General features: G+C 46.8%; 1 protein-coding gene across 1 annotated transcript in view; it reads right to left on the bottom strand.

The window, feature by feature from the left end:
- Positions 1–15390, bottom strand: part of LOC119268195 (zinc protease PQQL-like) — a 30403-nt gene extending 15013 nt beyond the window's left edge. Inside the window, exons 1-10 of the mRNA XM_037549774.1 lie at positions 15070–15390; positions 14707–14953; positions 14498–14623; positions 14129–14266; positions 13904–14041; positions 13555–13812; positions 13108–13245; positions 12729–12798; positions 12354–12567; positions 12078–12183 (exon numbers count right to left, since the gene is read on the bottom strand). Coding sequence (XP_037405671.1) covers positions 12078–12183; positions 12354–12567; positions 12729–12798; positions 13108–13245; positions 13555–13812; positions 13904–14041; positions 14129–14266; positions 14498–14623; positions 14707–14953; positions 15070–15311 — 1677 coding nt within the window. The 5' untranslated portion in view covers positions 15312–15390. The remainder of the gene's footprint in view (positions 1–12077; positions 12184–12353; positions 12568–12728; positions 12799–13107; positions 13246–13554; positions 13813–13903; positions 14042–14128; positions 14267–14497; positions 14624–14706; positions 14954–15069) is intronic.
- Between the last annotated feature and the right edge of the window lie 5403 nt (positions 15391–20793).

The raw sequence follows: 20793 nt of genomic DNA on the forward strand, positions 1-20793 counted from the left end.
TTCTTAAATCTAGCTTTGTGAACACTCTTGCTCCACTAAGCTGATCCAACATATCATCCAAACGGGGAATAAGGAATCTATACCTTACGGTGATCTTGTTAACGGCTTTATTGTCCAGACACATGCGCCGAGATCCATCTTTCTTTGGCATGAGTAGGGCTGGTACAGCACATGGGCTAATACTTTCTCGAATGTGCCCCTTTTGCAACAATTCCTCCACTTTCTCCTTCAATATATCATGCTCCTTTGGGCTCATTCGATAGTGTGGAAGATTAGGAAGACTTGCTCCCGAAATTAAGTCAATTCTATGTTGAATTCCTCTCATCGGTGGCAAGCCATGTGGCTCCCCAAGTATGTTCTGAAATTCTGCCAATAAACCATGTACCTTTGCTGGAATTTCAACAGGCAGCACACAGATCTGCCTCCTTCAAGTCTTCCATAAACTCATGAGAGGTATGGGAGATAGTTAACATAGTTTTCCCCTCCTCCTTAGAGGTATTACCTTCGGTTTTGTTTGGTAAGATAATGATCTTTCTTTTGTTTCAAATGAAAGAGTAAGAATTTTCCTTGCCCTTGTGTGTAGTATCCACATCAAATTGCCAAGGCCTCCCAAGAAGAACATGGCTGGCATCCATGTCAACCACATCACACAACACATTTGAGCGATAATGCTTACCCAAAGAAAGTGGCAGGTTGCATTTTTTGGTGATCCTCATATTCACTCCTTTCTTGATCCATCCAATAGTGTAGGGATTCGGATGATCATGAATTTCAAGCTTTAAATGGTCCACCAACTTCTGGGAGATAAGATTCTCGCAGCTGCAACTATCAATCACTAGTTTGCATACCTTGCCATTCACCGTGCATTTGCTCTCAAATATTTTCTTCCGTTGTGTGTCATCGAGTTGTGGTGTGGAACATAGGAGACGCTGGATCACACATACCACCTCTTCGCCTTCTTCTTGACAAACCTCTTGTCCGTCTACATCTTCAGATTCGTATTCTTCCTCGTCGCTTTCACCATCATGGATAGTCGTGTTAACAAATTTCCTTAGTGGGCAACCGCTGGATACGTGTCCCTCTTTACCACATTTATAGCACTTTGGACCTTCATTTGCCTTACCCTTGCTTCTAGTTTGTTTCGGGATTGGCTGTTTTGTCTTTGGTGGAGTGGCCTTTTCTTCCACTCTATTAGGTTGGCTCCTAGATGAGCCTTCGGTATGAGGATATGGAGGATATGGAGCCTTAGTTGTCTTTCTCATCCTCACAAACCTCTCGGCCTTTAAGGCTAGAGTTTGTGCTTGATCAACGGACCAGATTGTTGCATCATCAATCGATCTTGAATAGTATCATTGAGACCATTGATGTACCTTGCAACTTGTTGCCCTTCAGTTTCAGCAAGGTTGCACCTCACTTGTAGCCTTAGAAACTCCTTCGTGTAGTCTGAAACAGTCCTATTTTCTTGAGCACAATTTTGAAATTGGATAAATAGGATCTGGGTCATAATCAGCGGGCAAAAATCTCCCTTTCAAGAGGCCTTTCATTTATCGCCAAGTTCTAACACGAGGTTCTCCTCTCAGCCTGCGCTCCTCTTGAACGCGATGCCACCATGCACCGGCTCCTCCTTTCAACTTGTATGCGACCAAAGGAACTCTACGATCTTCCGGAACCTCCATGACCTCAAAGAAAGTCTCCACTTCATATAACCAATCCAGGCACCCTTCAATGTCAACATTTCCATTAAAACTTGGGATCTCAGCTCTCACCTTGTATGTACCTCTTGCATATGTAGGGTTGGGTGCTCTCCGATATGCGTAGAGATTTGGTTCTTCAAGGGCATCATCATATTCTTCACCTTCAGAAGCTTCAACATAAATTGGCCTTCTTGAAGCACGTTGAACAACATGTTGTTGTGGCGGTCTTGCTCCAAGATTACCTCTCCTTCTTCCTTGATGAACATCTTCCTCTTCTTTAGATGAATCTCCTTCATTGGTAGCAGGGGGGACACCCTTTCTTATCATCTCAACCAGCTGGTCAAATCTCCTATTAAGATCTTCACGCAGCTCTTTGATTTGTTGTTCAGCAGCATCCAGCCTCTTCTCCAATTGCTCCATTGCTTGCTCCAACTTGCTCTCGAAGAGGACAGCAAGAACGATTATGGGTCAACGAGGCTCTGATACCACCTGAAGCAGCACAAAGGTTGTGGAGGAGCAACTCCACCTTGCTGCTACAATGTGTACAACACAAGTGTTGAAGGAACAGCTTCAACGTGCTGCGCTAGATATCACTCTAGAGGCAAATGTAGGTTCATAGGGCAGCAAGAGTTCAATCCAGAACTCCTAGGGCACAAGATCTACTCCAAGATCTTAGATAAGAACAACAAGTTCTATTATAAGTAGGGGTACATAGTCTGGGTACAAAGTAGAGGTGAGGACCTTTATTTATAGGGCTTTGGGAAGCCTTCACATACTTCTATTTATAGCTGGAATACTCAAGAAAATTATTTAAGGTTCACCATTCTACTCATAGTTACTCACAACTAGAAGACTCTAGAAAACAGCAGGTAGGATAAAGAAAAGAAAAGAAATACTAGACCACAATAGAAGTATCTAGAAGTAGCCAAACAGATTTGACATGTGATTATATTTTCATGTTCCTCATCTATTGTTCCTCATCACCAACCCATTTTATGGTGAGAAAATTGATCTAAATGGATTATTTGAAAGTCTTGACCATACCCAGTCTACTGTGATAGGTCAAGAGGGGGAGAGTGGTAGTTGTGGTGGTGCCAATTTAGTGTTGCGGCTGTTAGGAAAGCAACTTGTATTTCCAGGTGGCCATAGGCCAGTATATATACATGTACAGGTGTGGAATATATGCAGGAAACCCCTTATACAATAGGGTAAATACGAAAGGTTACATGGCTATATATATAACTCTAACACCCCCTCAAACTCATGGTGGATTAACAACACTGAGTTTCGAGATATAGAAGCCATGTTGCGCTCTAGTCTGGGCCTTCGTCAGAAAATCCACCAACTGTAACTCGAAAGGCACATACTGAGAAGCAATAACCTGATCCTGCACACCAGCACGCACATAGAGAGCATCAACACCAATATGCTTGGTGAGCTCATGCTTCACAGGATCGCGCGCAATGCTAATAGCACATGTACTGTCAGACAAGAGCGGAGTAGGTGTAGTAACAGAAACACCAAAATCCTGAAGTAACCACCGTAACCAAGTCACATCTGCCGTCAAAAGAGCCATAGCTCGTAACTCAGCCTCTGCACTCGAACGGGAAACTGCAGTCTGTTTCTTCGTCTTCCAGGCAATGAAAGAACCAACAAGAAAAACACAATAAGCAGAAAGTGAACGGCGATCGGAGGGATCACTAGCTCACGTAGCATCCAAATAGGCCTGAAGTTGTAAAGAATTGGAGCGAGGAAAGAATAGACGGTGAGAGATCGTGCCCCGAAGATATCGGAGAACACGAAGGAGGTGACTATAATGAACCGAAGTGGGAGCGGAGACAAACTGACTCAGAATATGAACCGGATAAGAGATATCCGGACGAGTGACAGCTAGGTAGACAAGACTCCTAACAAGATGACGATAACGCGTCGGGTCAAGCAAGGGGTCACCATCAGTATCACGGAGGTGAACATTGAGCTCCATGGGAATCTCAACAATGCGCTCATCAGTAAGAGCAGCACGAGCAAGAAGATCCTGTATATACTTTTTCTGGGATATAAAAAAGCCATCAGAGGTAGAAGAGACTTCAATCCCAAGAAAGTAGCGAAGAGGTCCAAGATCGGACATAAAAAATTGCTCACTAAGACGGGCCTTTACAAAGGCAATATACTCGGGGTCGTCGCCAGTGATGATCATGTCATCAACATAGAGAAGAAGATGAGTCCGACCACGAGGAGAAAGGTGGACAAACAATGCTGGATCATGAGCACTCGCTGAAAAACCAGCGGCAGTCACCACAGAGGCAAAACGCTCAAACCAGGCGCGGGAGGCTTGCTTAAGGCCATAGAGAGAGCGACGAAGACGACATACCATGCCATCAGGAACAGAATACCCAGGTGGTGGCTGCATGTATACCTCCTCACGCAGCTCACCGTTAAGAAAGGCATTCTTAACATCAAGCTGAGATACAGACCAGTGCGCGCAGAGCCCGCGGCAAGAAGTGTGCGGATAGTGGTCATATAGGCCACAGGAGCAAATGTCTCATCATAATCACGACCATGCTCCTGCTGAAAACCACGAACCACAAGACGAGCTTTGTAACGCTCAAGAAAACCATCGGAGCAAGTCTTAACCTTGTAGACCCACTTACAAGTGATGGGACGGACACCTGGAGGAAGAGAAATAAGATCCCATGTACCAGTGCGTTCAAGAGCAGCAATCTCCTCTGCCATCGTAAACTGCCATTCAGGATGAACAACAGTCTCACGATAAGAAGTCGGCTCAAGAACAGCAGCACCAGCGGTTGAAAAACCAAGGCGATCAACAGGCGGAAGCGGACGAGGACGCAAGCCATAGGTAGGCTGAGACGAGAAGGACGACACGTCAGCAGATGCATCCACATTACGTGAACGACGAGTGTAATACTGAGGAAAAGATGGAAGAAAAGAGGAGGAATAGCCGAGGTAGAATCAAGAGGTGGAGACGAAGAAATCACTGAGGATGAAGGTGCAAAATCTGGTGACATACGAGGTGAGGAAATCGTGGGAGATGGTGGCGGCAAATCGGCAAGAGGTGGAGAAGTAGAGTGAGCAGGACGGAGAGACAAGGGCTCAACTGGAGTGATAGGTGTGTCGGGAAAAGTGAGAAAAGATATATCCTCCACAGAAAAGGTCAAGGAAGACGGACGCGGGTAGAAGGGACGAGACTCATCAAAAGTCACATCCCGAGAAATACGCATCCGACGACCGATAGGATCCCAACAACGATAGCCCTTATGCTCATCACTATAGCCTAAGAAAACACACTCAACAGACTGAGCGGTCAGTTTGGTGCGTTCGCGAGGGGCAAGAAGAACATAGCAAACACAACCAAACAAGCGAAGCGTCGAATAATCAGGATAACGGTCAAAAAAACGCTCGAAAGGAACACCACCCTGCAGAGCAGCGGAAGGCTGAAGGTTGATGAGATAGGTGGAGGTAAATATAGCCTCGGCCCAAAAATGAGGTGGAAGAGAAGCGGCGATCATCAACGCACGAGCCGTCTCAAGAAAGTGGCGATGCTTACGCTCAGCCACACCATTCTGGCATGAGCACTAGGACAAGAGAACTGAGAAAAAGTGCCCTGCTCAGCAAGAACACCACGCAACATCTTGGAAATATACTTGCCAGCGGATTCAGCACGGAACACACGAATAGGCGAAGAGAACCGAGTGTGAACCATAGCAGCAAAACGCTTATAGATGGAAAGAACCTCACTACGAGAAGTCATAAAATAAAGCCAAGTGTAACGAGAGAAATCATCTATGAAAATAATATAGTATCGATGGCCCCCCTTCGAAGCGAAGGGAGCCGGAACCCATACATCAGAATGGACTAAATCAAAAGGACGCTGAGACACCGACTCACTAGTAGGGTAAGGTAACTGAATCTATTTTCCTAGTCTACAACCCTGACACTCTAAAGAGACATCTCCTGAGACAGACCCCAGAAGACCTCGACGAACTAATGACGACAAGCGAGACCCACAAAGATGACCAAGTCGATGATGCCACTGCTAGAAGGAGCCAGTAGCTGAAGTGACAGAAGCGGATGGACTGGCAATAGTGGTGGCAGCGGAAGGAACATGAAGCCAGTCTAGCTCCCAAAGACCCTGAGAGTCACGGCGGCGAGGGCCAGCCCCAACCAAAGTGTGCGTTCGACGATCCTGAACAGAACAAGAGTCAACGTCAAGGATGACGCGACAACCAGAATCAGTAGTTAACCGGCAGAAAAAAGATTAATGTTAAGTCGAGGAACATGAGCAACATCAGGAACAGAGTAAGAAGGTGTGGTAAGATTGCCTCAACTAGCAACAGAAAGAGGAGTACCATCAGCAGCGAGTACATGAACAGGAAAATCAAGCGATTTAAGATAGGACAAATTTAAAGAATGAGAAGGCTATTCCAACTTATGCTATGTCAGTTTTCAGGCTCTCCAAGCAGGTATGCAAAGGGATAATCTCTGCAATATCCCAATTCTGGTGGGGAGATGATGACCAACAAAAGCATATACACTGGTTTACATGGTGGAAAATGTGCGTTCCAAAAAGACAAGGAGGTATGGGGTTCAAGGATTTGGAGAGTTTTAATTTGGCTATGCTAGCTAAACAATGTTGGAGACTACTTTGTGAGCCAAACTCCCTATGTGCCCAAGTGCTTCGTGCAAAATACTACCCATCAGGGGACCTTCTGAATTGTGAATTGAAGAAGGGAAGTTCCTATACTTGGCAAAGCTTGTGGGCAGGTATACAAACTTTTAAAAGAGGACATATTTGGCGAGTTGGAGATGGAAACAATATTGATATATGGGATGATTGCTGGATTCCGAGCAGTCCAAACAGGAAGATTTTGACTAGGAGAGGGAATATTGTATTCACAAAAGTTGGTGAACTGATTGATCACGAAGCTCGAGTTTGGGATGAAACACTAATCAGAGAGCTGTTTTGGGCGGTAGATGCGGAAAGGATTCTCAAAATACCCCTGGCTATAGGGATGATGGAAGATTTTGTGTCATGGAATCATAATAAGAATGGATTGTTCACAGTTAAATCAGCTTATTATTTTGAATGGGATCATCAGCATGGTCGGAAGTTACGGATCACAAGACCATATGATACTTCCTCACGTAATCCGGTATGGAAGGCCTTATGGGATTTAAAAACTCCGGCTAAGGTTAAGATCCATTGTTGGCGTGCTTTGTATGGCACAATCCCACGCTATGGCGTACTTGCAAATCGTCATATACAAAGCTGGAGCGAATGCCCTATCTACTCAATTGATTGTGAAAGCATTGGCCATATGTTTTTTAAATGCCAAAGAGCGAAAGAAATCTGGTCTCACCTGGGTATGAATGGAATTGTTGAGGAGGCTTGTTTTGCGGAGGTGGATGGGATTGGCCCCCTTGAACGGCTACTGTTAGACACTAACAATGTGCCTATGATGGCAGGTATCCGGAGGTGTGATATTGTGGCTGTAGCCTCCTGGTACACATGGTGGGAACGGAGGAAGTTCACAAGAGGTGAGGCGCTGCAAGCACCGGTCAGATCAGCTCAAGCCATCTCGGTGCTGGCTTTAAACTTTGCTCGAGTGAAGAAACTCAGAACTGCCAAAGTGATCAGACATGGCTGGACTAAACCATCAGAGGGATTTGTGAAATTAAATGTTGATGCTGCTTTTAATGAGGAAACAGGTACAGGGCGAACAGGGGCAATTATTCGTGATTATACACGAGCTCCAATTGCCGGGGGTAGCTCATGTATGTCATTCATTGATACACCGGCGACCGCTGAAGCGTGTGCACTTCGTGATGGTTTGATCATTGCAGGTAATGTAGGATGCAACAAACTCCTAGTCGAAAGTGATTGTATGGAAGTAGTGAAGGTCATGCAAAATGGCGGCAATTCTCTAGGTGTGGCGGCAGCCATTTATGAAGAATGTACTTTTCTATGCCAAAATTTTACACGTGTAATTTTCTCACACTGGCCTAGGGAAGCTAATAGAGCAGCCCATAATCTGGCTAGATTTAGTGAGGGGAACCATTCTTGGCAGGAACCTCCAGGTTTTATTCGTGCTGTGCTAGTTGATGATGTAACTGTGATTCCAGATCAATAAAAATCGCCATGATGGCTTTCCTCAAAAAAAAAAGAATGAGAAGACATATGAAAAGAAGCTCCGGAGTCCAGAACCAACGAGGATGTATCTGACTGTGTAGAGGGTGGTTGCTCAGTGCGGGAAGCATCAGTCACAGAACCTGCAGTACCCGTCGAAGGAGAACCTGAAGCGGCAAATAGACACTTAAGTCGCAGAATATCCTGCTCAGTCAAAGCGGTGGTTGAAGATATCGAAGTAGAAGAAGACCCTGAAGCTGATGATCGCGCCTTACACATGTGTTTCTTCTTCTGGAAGCACTGAGACTCAACATGACCATCCATCTTGCAGTAGCCGCAGTGAGGACGAGACCGACCCTGGCCGCCCGTAAGAGTAGGCAAGAGCGGCGGAGCACTCGAGTGGGAAGGAGTCGGTGCAGCGGGCATAGCAGGAACTCGAGTAGCGAGCACAGAGGGAACCTCAAGTAAACCAGCGCCACAAAGGCGAGTCTCCTCAGCACGGATCTCAGAAAGCGCCTCCATGAGGGAGATACGACCACGAGCAAACAACTGAGCGCGTCCGGGCTCAAACTCCTTACGGAGTCGAGACAAGAACTCATAGACACGATGAAACTCAAAATCAGCCCGCATAGCCTGGCAACACTGACAAGTACGACAACCAGCAGTGCGGAGAGAATCAAGCTGACGCCAGATAGCAGAACTTTGTGCATAGAACTCATCAACAATGGAGTCACCCTGCTGAAGAGCATGCTCCTGACGAACCACAGACAGGTATAAGGCATCACCAGAGGGCTGATAACGCTGACGAAGCCGAGTCCACATCTCAAATACAGTAGAGAGGCCGAGAAACTCAGAGGCAAACTGAGGCAGAACACTAGCAGTGAGAACAGCTGCGGCACGAGCATCATCATCAAGCCACTGAGTGTAAGCAAACAAAGCTGCATGATAATTCTGAAGTGCGTCCTCATAGGTCTGAATCCGTTCATCATAAGCATGAACGGCGGCGTCATCAGCCAACTTAGATGCATCCTTCACAGCTTGATTAGTGTCGGCAGTAAGAACCAGTGGCGTCGGCGGAGTAGGAGCCACAGGAGGAACCGACACAGCGGACTGGGGACCTCGCCAGAAAGAACTCCCCAGAGACGAAGGCCACGCATATGAATGCGCATAAAGCCAACAAACTCAATGTAGTTGGTACCATCAAAAATCATCGGACAGCGAGGGACAGCAACATAGCCTGAGGACAGAGACATCGCACCTGTATTTATTTATTTTTGGTCAACGAAAGGGAACCAGCAGAGGGTCCGGATGAGAACAACAGTAGCAGTCAGGGGCCGGGCAGGACCCCGAGCGAAGCAGCAGCAGGGGCAGATTGGAAAACGGGATGGGGTTGGCGTCCTGGGCAACAGCAGCACCTGTTCAATCCTTAACAAGCAGCAGCAGGAGGAGGATTGGATGGGAGTGCTCGGGCTGGAGGCGGAGACCAGCAGACGGGCCGACCGGATCGAGCAGCACAGAGTTGGCCGGCGAACTCGAGGACGGAAGCAGCCGGCCTGGGCGCTCGATGAGGAGAGAGCAGCGCCGCTCGGAGAAGGACGACGACCGCTCGAAGATTGGATCGGGAGCACGAGTTGCGCGTGCGAAAAAAAACCTAAGGCTCTAATACCATGTTAGGAAAGCAACTTGTATTTCCAGGTGGCCATAGGCCAGTATATATACATGTACAGGTGTGGAACCTATGCAGGAAACCCCTTATACAATAGGGTAAATACGAAAGGTTACATGGCTATATATATAACTCTAACAGCGGCAAACCGTTGAGGATGTTATTCCGGTAAAGCGAAGCGTGCAGCAGCCTCAGAAACCAATAATACCACCGAGTGAAGGACCGATCGTGACTGATGGGGTGCCGAGCCAGGCAGACGGTGCTCCCACCAGACTGGTAGTGTACCGAGGTGGACGGCAGAGCAAGAGCAACAACTAAAGGTGTATTCACGGAAGCGAGGTGATGGCGTTGCACATCAGGAGGAGCAACTAGATCAGCCACTGACTGAACAACAGGTTAGTACTTACGTGATTTCCATCTCTGATGGGGATCAGGCTGAAAGGTCGATTGATTGGCCAATTGCTGTGAGGAGAACTACTCGAGCAAAAGCAGGCATACCAGAAAAACGATGTGCGTTCGATGTCAATGATTTTGGGAATTATGTCTCCTATGAAGCATTATCTCCAGCCTACAAAGTGTTTGTTGCTTCTCTTAGTCTATGTCAATTCCGACTGACTTGAAGGCAACGGAGGCCTCAAAATGGCGTATGACCATGGTGGAGTTGGAGGCTTTGTGTAAGAATAAGACATGGGTACTGGCACCTCTTCCATCAGGAAAGAAGACAGTCAGCTGCAATTGGGTATACATTGTGAAACAAAATGCAGAAGGGAAGATTGAAAGGTCTTTTAGATCCTTTAGATCACTACTCCCTCTGTAAACTTCTATAAGATCTTTTAGATCACTACTCCCTAACTTCTATAAGATCTTTTAGATCACTACTTTAGTGATCTAAAAGATCTTATAAAAGCTTCGAGGGAGTACAAAGCAAGGCTTGTGGTGAGGGGGTACAACCAGACCTACGGCATTGACTATGATGAGACCTTTGCTCCAGTAGCGAATACTGTATGGATTCTGATCTCCTGTGAAGCAAATTTCGGGTGGTCTTTACATCAACTTGATGTGATGAATGCTTTCTTGCGTGGGGACTTGCAAGAGGAGGTCTACATGGAGATCCCACCTGGCTTCTTGACTTCTGAGACTGCTGGCAAGGTATGCAGGTTAAAGAAAGCCCTTCACGGACTGAAGCAGTCTCCAAGAGCTTGGTTTGAAAAGTTCAGACGGGCGGTGTGTGACATGAGGTATCAGGTATGAACAATGCAATGGTGACCATACACTGTTTTATACAGTCCGAAGGGAAAAATACCATTCTTGTAGTTTATGCAGATTATATCATTATAATCTGAGTGATGGCGTAGAGATAGCAAGGTTAAAGAGGTGCTTGAGTAAGGCCTTTGAAGTTAAGGATCTTGGTCGACTCAAGTACTTCCTTGGTATAGAAGTGGCCAGCTCTTTCTCAAAGAAAGTATACCTTGGACCTTCTCTGTGATGTTGGCAACTTCGGATGTTGGGTTGTCAAGCAGCTTCAACCCCAATTGAACAAAACCATAAGGTGATCTGGTGGATAAAGAAAAATATCAACAATTGGTGCGAAGATTGTTGTACTTGTGTCATACACGAGTACACGACCATGCATTGCATTTGCAGTAAGTGTTGTGAGCAGATACATGCATGAGCCTAGAAGTGAACATCTTGAGGCATTACATAGAATCTTGAGATACTTGAAAGGTACTCCTGGGAAAGGACTGTTGTTCAAGAGTCATGGACACCTTGTTGTAGATGGTTATTGTGATGTTGATTGGGCTAGCTACCTGGATGGCAGGAGATCAACTTCAGGCCATTGTGTTTTTGTAGGAGGAAATCTAGTGTCTTGGAGAAGCAAGAAACAACCTGTTATTTCCAAATCAACTGCAGAGGCTGAATAGAGCCATGTCTCAGGGACTGAGTGAGTTATTATGGACAAGGAATCTGTTAGAAGAGCAGAAGATATTGAAGACTAGTTGCATGAACGTATGGTGTGACAACAAGTCGGCAATTAATATAGCAAACAACCCAGTTCAACATGACAGAACCAAACATGTGGGGATAGACAGATTCTTTATCAAAGAACAGCTGGACGTTGGGATTATCAAGATAGAGTATGTGAGTTCAAGGCAACAAATTGCAGATTGCTTGCTTGACTAAAGGATTGGAACCAGAGAATGCAACTTAGTGTGTGACAAGATAGGAATGATAGATAGATATCACCCCTCTTGAGGGGTGGTGTTGTATAAGAGCCCAAGTACTGCTGGCGCATAAGGCCCAAGCCCATGTGGGTGCTGACCCATAGGAGGAGGAGCACGACGCTGTCTGGACAACAGCGGCGCCACAACACACATTGACCAGGTTTGGGATCCTTCCTCTGCTCCACAAGAACTTCATAGTGAATGCAAGAGAGTTTTCTTTCAAAAAAATGTTCTAAAAAGATGGAGGAAAGGTTACAACATAAATTGCAGATGTGTGACTTTCATCAAGAATAATAAGGTAAAAAGGCCTGGATGTTGCCAAATAGTATTAGCACCGTAATAGTACTAACCTGATCATCAAGAAAGTCAGTATACTTGTAGCAAACTCGCATCCCATTAGATAGTATCATCTCAGTGGCACCTATGCCTGGGTGCTCCACTTTATCAACAATAATTCTGTGATGAAATTTGGCAAGTACAACAGTAAGAATGTGCGGAATACTAAGATGCTTCTGTGGGCAGAAAAATGCACACAAATTATTCAAATAATCATTTAAAAAGACGGTTCATCGTGAGCAAAAGATCAATTCCATTTGTATAAGAAGAAAATGATAATGCCATAATACCCTGGCACTGGACTTCGGCTAACAATTTCTTCAGGGATTTGCTCTTCCTCCCAGGGAGGAATACTCCTCTTTTCTTCTAGAGTGTTAACTTTCAATACAACAGCTTTCAGATCCTCCAAAGAAGCATGGGCCCGGGGCTCAACTACCTTGATAACACAGCTACTGGTTGTTGAAAAGTTTTCCGCAAACTTCACCACTTCAGCAGAAGAAATGTCTGGTTGAAGTAAAGATAGAGACAGAGACAATTTTGAAGAAAAAAATTGTCAGAATAACACTGTAAACTGAAAAGCAATGAATTCATTGAAAAGAAAATTGAATAGCATAACAAAGCCTAAAAATGAACTCTTACACTAGGTAGCACGCGAGTGTACTTACATGGAAGAAGAGTCTTCTGCAACCGTGCTTCATATTCAATCCCGACAACAGGCTCCTCGCGAAGAAAATGCTGCAATGGGTGAAGGAAATGCCACTAGTATGCTTAGCAAATTGATGATGGGGCATCATGTGACTTAACTGATATATTAAGCAAACCTGTAGTTCGTAATCATATTACTAGAACAATTGATCGCATAAGTACCAGGGAAAAAATACAGGAGCTGAGATAATATTAACTACATTAAGATCTGAAGAATAAATTCATAAAACACATGGCACTTGACCGAACCTAGTTAATAGTTTGGTTGCTAAACATGCAATGAGATAAATTCTACAAAACCTAAACTGGAGAAATGTTAAGAGACAGAATTATGAGAACCTGCAGATACTCATCACGTAAGCTGGTTGATTGCATTTGATCACGCTCCAGATATGCAGACTCGATCTCTGACATCATTAAAGCACTCACAATGGATATCTCACGTTCAGAAAACCCATAGAGCCGTGCCCTAGCAACCTTCAGAAAAGATATTGTAAAAGGGATCACTTTGAAGTCAAAACATCTCAAGATTAGATAAACCACATTCTTTCAACCATAAAGCGTAATTCTCTGTATTAAGAAATCATTGCCAGTGTGCCAACGATTGGCTCCGCAATGAGGATACAATCAAACAATAAAGTAAGGGTGGTCTTTGCGTACTAATTGTTTTCTGCCATTGGCTCACTGGAACTTCCCATGATATTTTGTTATTCTAACCAGTTGGTTGACCATTAGATTTTTGTTAATGCAGGGTGCCATGGCAAGAAATCTATCTCCGTTTAATACCTCAACTAGCATAGACTCAAGAGCCTCAACCGTGCCTTTTTCGCGACAACTGGATGTCATAATATATGCCTTCACCGGACGGACAAGAGCATCCGCAGCTGAAGAGCAAGAGAAGTATGGAGGATCCCTCCTACGAGATAGTTTGAAGAGCCTCTGGTTCAGAGCACAATGGAAAATTGATTCTGCCAATGAGTCCCTATAATCCTTGACTGTTTTAATTTCACCGGCAGGCATCTTGCAGCTAATAACAACAGCTGACTGTTTTTGGTACAAGAAAACAGATAAAAGGTGTCTTATTAGAAACATCACAGTTAGATACAAAATATATCCCAGATTATAAAGTACTGACCCCTGCAGCTTCGGATTCCACAAAGCATGAAAATCGAGGTTCAATATGCGATGGAACTGGAAACTCCGGTATAACTGGTGGAGGGCAGGAAATTGAGGCTTTCTGGCCAAAATGCTCCTTTATTAACTCAACAACAGCCTGCAGTAAGTCAAGAGTTACACACAAAATGGCAGTAATATTATGGATAAATGGATTTCAAGTATGCCAACGGGAGCAAATACAGACCTGTGTATCTGGGAAGTCTCCCACTGCAAAGACAGCCATATTGCTTAGATTGTACCACTTATGATAAAAATTTCTAACTGTCTCATGTGTAACAGTCCGTATCACCTTCTCTGTACCTATCGGCAAACGTTCTGCATACTGAACAGAAGGACATTAACAAATCATACCATTTACAAAGGTCTATAGTTGTAAATACAACACCATTGAATCCCATTAGGAAAACACAATGCGCCACAGAGCACAGACCCTACCCTTCATAGAAGAGGTTCACTACTTAAACTGAAACCCACAAACCGCTCTTGCACATCGATGTGATGGAACAAGTGATTATTGTCGATTTCCCGTTTATAGCAGGACAGAGAGCAATACCTTAGAACCCTCAAACAACAATGTCCAGTGGGAGTCCTGCATCCGCCCAGTGGCGTTGCGCCCGCCCCTGTATTCCTCCAGCACAGCACCCCTTTCTTTCTCCAGATCCTCCGCTGAAACCCGAACCTTCTCGCCAAAATTTACGAGCATCAGCCAACTACACACACTAGTTAATGGCAGTGGATGGAAGGCCAAAAGCCCATTATTACCTCGGAGCTGAACTCAGCGAGGACGGAGATTGCCTGGGAGAGCAGTCCGGGCTTGTCCACAGGCACGAGCAGCTCATAGATGGTTTCGTCAGAGGAAGTGAGAGCGTTCTGGCAGGCACCAAACTCTGCGCCAATGCTCTCGAGGAACCTAACGATGTCGTGATTGGTGTAGCGTGACGTTGCGCTGAAGGCGAGGTGCTCCACGATATGCGCCACCCCGCGCTGGTCCTCCTCCTCCACCACCGACCTGCGCGCGCGAATCAAATCCAGCCACATACAGATATACGCCCAAAACAAAACGAACTAAGGGAACGGAAGAGCAGGGCGAGCGAAAGGAAGGCACGCTAGAGAGTGAGTACTGACCCGACCTTGACGGCGAGGGAGAGGGCTGCGCGCATGCGGGGCTTGGGATTGGAGCGGACGTAGTAGGTGAGTCCGTTGGCGAGGCGGCCGTAGGCGACGCCGACGGGCTCGGCTGGGAGGGCCTCTTCCATGGACACGTTCACCAGCTTGAGCGACCGGAACCCGACCCCGCGTCGCAGCCCTCGCCCCCCAACTGCGCCGCCACCGGCCGGCGCCTCCGACGCCGGCGGTAGTAGATCCATGTCTGCTGCTGGTACTGCGCGGCGAGAGCGAGAGAGGGAGCAGGGATCGGATGGGACGGGTACGTCGGGGTCGGGGTCGGGCTAGGGATGCGCGTGCAATGAGATACGTGGCGGAACGGCCGTACACCGTACGGTGACGTCGGATCACTTTTTTTCTAAGAGCATCTTCAGACTACACCGGTAAAAGCATGCTTGGATCCAAGGGACTATTTTTAGTCAAATAGTCTGACTAAAAATAGTCTTTTTTAGAGGCTAAAGTTCCAAGCACCCCTGACTAAAAAGAGGCTAGGACTAGTCTTGAAGCTAAAAAAGTTTAGTCATAGGAAACCTACTAAAATATGTATTAGCCCTCTCTCCTCATTTAATTCCTCTTCCTTAACACATGCGAGTTCTGAATTGGGGGATTTGGAGGATAATAAATGCTCAATAACTTGATTTTAGTCTCTTTAGAGGGTGCTTGGATACGTTTTAGTCCCATGACTAAAAATAGTGGGACTAAAACTTGCTAGACTAAAATCAAGTTATTGAGCATTTATTATCCTCCAAACCCTCCAATTCAGAACTCGCATGTATTAAAGGAGAGGCATTAAATGATGAGAGAGAGGGCTAATACATATTTTAGTAGGTTTCCTATGACTAAAAAATTTTAGCCTCAAGACTAGTCCTAGCCTCTCTTTAGTCAGGGGTGCTTGGAACTTTAGCCTCTAAAAAAGACTATTTTTAGTCAGACTAAAAATAGTCTCTTGGATCCAAGCACCCTCTTAGTATTTGAATCCAAGCATGGGTGAGGCTAGCAAGTTTTAGTCCCACTATTTTTAGTCATGGGACTAAAACGTATCCAAGCACCCTCTAACATACACATATCTATATTACTACCTTCATAGTGGGTAGTAACATAGGTGTGGTGTCATGCAAAGCTCCATTTATTAGGTTATAGACTCATACTGCATTGGGACATGTGATGTTACAGTAACTAGCTAAGTTACTAGAACCACCTCTCTCTTCATTAACTCATTGCCACGTAGACAAATTTGCTGAGTTGGACTTGAAGTTACTGCTGAAATTACTCCCATTGTGGCTAGTCTCAGCGACGCCAAAAGACGCGCGGGGTAAACTTTCACTTTAACGCACGCGGGATGTTTGGACGCACTCCAGCGACGGCGGAAAACTAGCACGCGGGAAACGTTTGCGTGCGCGCGGGAAAAGACGACAGTGCGCGCTAGATTTGGCGCACCGCTTCGAGCGCACCTATAAATTGCCGCGCTCGCCACGCGGCCTCCACACTACGCGTGTTCTCCTCGCTACTCTGTCGCTTGCTCGCCGCTTCCTCGCCCCCGCCACCACCGCGTCACCATGCCGCCGCGCTGCCGTGGATCGTCTGGCTACCGCGACGTCCGCGAGCGCCCCGGCGGCCGGCTCGGCCTCGGCACATTCGGGACCGCGCACGAGGACGCCCCGCGCGTACAACGCGGTGGCGTGGCGCCTATAGAGGCCGCCTACGCAGATGAACTTTCACGACGTCTTCACGCGTGAGCAGGCGCAGGACGTCGTCCCTCTGCCTTGTCTTATCACGGACCAGGACCGTGTGGAGCATCGGCGGCGGCAGCGCCGCCTCCTCGTCGCCGAGGAGGACAAGCGAGCCATGGAGGAGTGGCGTTGGCGCCACCCGAAGGACGTCGCGGCGGAGCACGCCTTCTGGGTGGAAAGGACGACACAGGGCCGCGCAAAGCGGTTGGAGAGGCGTCGACGGAAGGCTCTGGCGATATCGCAGTGCAATATTGTTGAGGCAGGTGGAGTGTCGATCTTTGAGGATAATGATTCTCGTTGGAAGGACATGTGGATCGATATCTCGGACAACATTAGTCCGGATGAGGACGAGAACCACTCGAAGTAGGGTGTAGTTCCACCATAGTTCATCTAGTTGTACCATAGTTCATGTAGTTGCACTGTAGATTTATCTATCTATATATTGTTTATCGATCTATGCTATGAACTACGTAAATATCTATGTATCATTTTTATTATCTATGAAATATGTGTTGTTTTTATTTTAAAAATATATATGCAATGTTTCGTCAAATAGCGCACGCCTGCTGAACCTACACGCGTACTCAATTTTTGCGCGCCGGCTGGAGTCAGCGCCGTCTACCGTACTTTTCCAGACAATGGGCACGCTGCAAAATACTAGTTATAGCGTGCCGTGCATTTGGCAGCTATTGGAGATGCTCTAAAAGCATTTTCGATCTAAAATTTTTTAGAGCGCCAAAATAGTGTTTTAATGCGCCGGATGACCATCGCTGGTCGATGCCATCAGTGCGAGGGACGGCAGCGGCAGCTCGGTCACGATGTGTCGTCGTCGGGATCCTACTGCTTTGTTGGGCTGTCTAGCACCCTTTTTTGGCTGGGCTTTTTTCAGCTGACCGAGGTTGCCTGGTTAAAAATCGAACCGAACTAATTGTTCGTGGGACAACCCCTCAAAAAAAGTTGTTCATCAGACCGAGAATTGCAGCTCGACACACTGTATTTACTAATGGATCAGGTCCCAACAGTCTGGATTAGAGCGGGATTCAAACGGATGCATCTCCAGCAGACGTCCAAAAATATACTGTCACCTAGCAACAGTAGCATCTTCAACAGGCGTCCAAAATTAACCACGCGCGTCCGTACCCAGCTCACCGCTCGTGGCCTGCTCGCTGTCGTGGTCATGGCCACGCCCCACCGCCCGTCGCCTGCTCGCCGCCGTGGCCGTGGCCGCGCTCTGGCCCACCATGGCCCGCCGCCGCCGTGGTCGTGGCCGCGCTCCGCCCCGCCGTGGTCTTGGCCACGCTCCGCCCCGTCGTGGTCGCGTCGCCCGTGGCCGTGGCTGCGCTCCTCCCCGCCCCGCCGCCCGTGGCCGGCTGGCCGGCTGGCGAGCACACGCGAGGAGGCCGGCCGCGGGCGCACGGGACACTTCTCAGCGTGCGTGGGAAGTTTCAGCGCGCTGGAGCTCACGCGCTAAATATACAGCCTGCGGTCCAGTTTCTCCCAGCGCGTTGAACACTTTTTACAGCGTGCTCTATTATGCAGCGTCCACTGGGGTGCTATTTTTAACTCCGAGTGCGCTAAACTTGCGATTTTTTGGACACGACGCTAATATTGGGCGTCTCTTGGAGATGCTCTAAGCATATACAACCAGACCCCTCAAACCCTTCTCAAATGCTTCGACCGGACAGTCCGGTCACCGCTTGGACCGAAAACACCACTGAACCAGTTTGTCTGTACCCAGTATAAATAGTCGGGTCGTCTAGCACCCCTCAAACCTAGCCCATATGTGGGATGGATAACAGACGTCTGGACACATCTATCACATCAGGTCCGACGGGGCGACCCACATCCCGAATCTCCCCATCACCAACCTATCCCGACCTGCATTCTTCCTCTCCTCTCTTCAGCATTGTCCACGTCGCCATCACTCTAGCTCTACCTTCACCCTAACCATGTTGTTGTCCCAACCCACGACGCCGCCACCGAAGGGCCCAACCCACAACATCGTTGTCTATGCCATCACCGGGCGCCGCCCCGGTACGTCCAACTTCTCTATACATACAACTCGCCCTCTTGTGTTGGATGAAATGTTTGAGCAGTTTTCAATTCTTTGCTCATTTGTAGGCAAATGATGGATTCGTCAGATGAGGACTATGGGAGCAAGTACCTTGACAAATTCATATACAAAGAATTAATCAATTAGTCGGGTTCGGACGAGAAAGACGCTAGAATGATGATGATGATGATGATGATGATGAGTATCTAGGAAGAAATAGAGAAGTGAGAGGAGCATATTTTGAACTTCAAGGGTTCAATAAAAAGGGCATTAGAGTTTGAAAGCCCAAGCGCTCCCAGGGTGATTTTGGTAATTAATGTCAAATATATCTCTTGTTTGACTAATAGTTTTATCTAGTATATTTCAGAGAAGTTCAACAGTGGAGTGGCAAGGACAAGAGGATGTGGAACCCCTTCAGGATGCTAGGGACAAGGATTGGCAAAAGCTCAAGACTCTACATTCTTGTTTGAGTGGTCCAAGGTCACATTGAGTCCATATGAAAGCCAATACTATTAAAAGGGGATGGGGTGTTGCTTAATGATCTATTTGATCAAGTGCTTGGTGATATTGCTCCAAAACCCTCAGCCACTTTCTCTACCCAAATATGTCCAAACCCTGCATTCCAACTCGGCCCCGCCGAAATTTCCCATTCGAAACCACCGAGTTCATCTTAACATAGCCACTGCCAAAACCCTAACAATTCGGTTCCACCGATACAGATCTCGGTCCCACCTAGATGGCCTTGCTAGCTCTCTATGACTTGTTGCAATCACTTAGGTCTCATCGAGATGTTGCAATCGGTCCCACTGAGATGGCTTGTCTGATTCTATATTACCTTGTTGCTTGACTTCGGTCCCACCAAGATGATGAAGTCGGTGCCACCGAGATGAGGTTTGCCCTAAACCCTAGCACATCCGTCCCACCGAGTTGTTCCCGTCGGTCCCACCAAGATTCCTAATGTTCATATTCTTGCACAAATCAGTGCCACCGAGATGGGTCAAAAGTGTGTAATGGTTGGATTTTGTGTGGAGGCTATATATACCCCTCCATCCCCTCTTCCTCATCGGAGAGAGCCATCAAAATGTGCCTACACTTTCACCATTCATTTTTGGAGAGAGAACCACCTACTCACGTGTTGAGAACTTGAGATCAAGAGATTCCATTCATACCATTTGAACCTTGATTTCTAATCTTCTCCAAGTTGCTTTCCAGTCAGATCCTTCTTCCACCATAGCCAAAACTGTGTGAGAGAGTTGAGTGTTGGGGAGACTATCATTTGAAGCACAAGAGTAAGGAGTTCAGCATCAACACACCCTTTATTACCTTTTGGAGAGTGGTGTCTCCAAGATTGGTTAGGTGTCACTTGGGATCCTCCGAAAAGATGTGGAGTTGAACCAAGAAGTTTGTAAGGGCAAGGAGATCGCCTACTTCGTGAAGATCTACCCGAGTGAGGCAAGTCCTTCGTGGGCGATGGCCATGGTGGGATAGACAAGGTTGATACTTCGTGGACCCTTCATGGGTGGAGCCCTTCATGGACTTGCGTAGCCGTTACCCTTCGTGGGTTGAAGTCTCCATCAACATGGATGTACGATAGCACCACCTATTGGAACCACGCCAAAAGATCTCCGCGTCTCCATTACGTTTGCACACTCCAATCCCAATCCCTTTACACTCTTGCACTTGCATGCTTTACTCTTTCCGCTGCTCATACTCTTGCCATGCATGTGTAAAATGTATTGTGTGTTGGGGAACATAGCATGCAATTTCAAAAAAAAATCCTACGATCACGCATGATCTATCTAGGAGATGCATAGCAATGAGAAGGGGAGAGTGTGTCCACGTACCCTCGTAGACCAAAAACGGAAGCGTTAGGTTAATGCGGTTGATGTAGTCGAACGTCTT

Source organism: Triticum dicoccoides, chromosome 3A (genome assembly GCF_002162155.2).
Source record: "Triticum dicoccoides isolate Atlit2015 ecotype Zavitan chromosome 3A, WEW_v2.0, whole genome shotgun sequence".
In the NCBI taxonomy this organism is placed as follows: Eukaryota; Viridiplantae; Streptophyta; class Magnoliopsida; order Poales; family Poaceae; genus Triticum; species Triticum dicoccoides.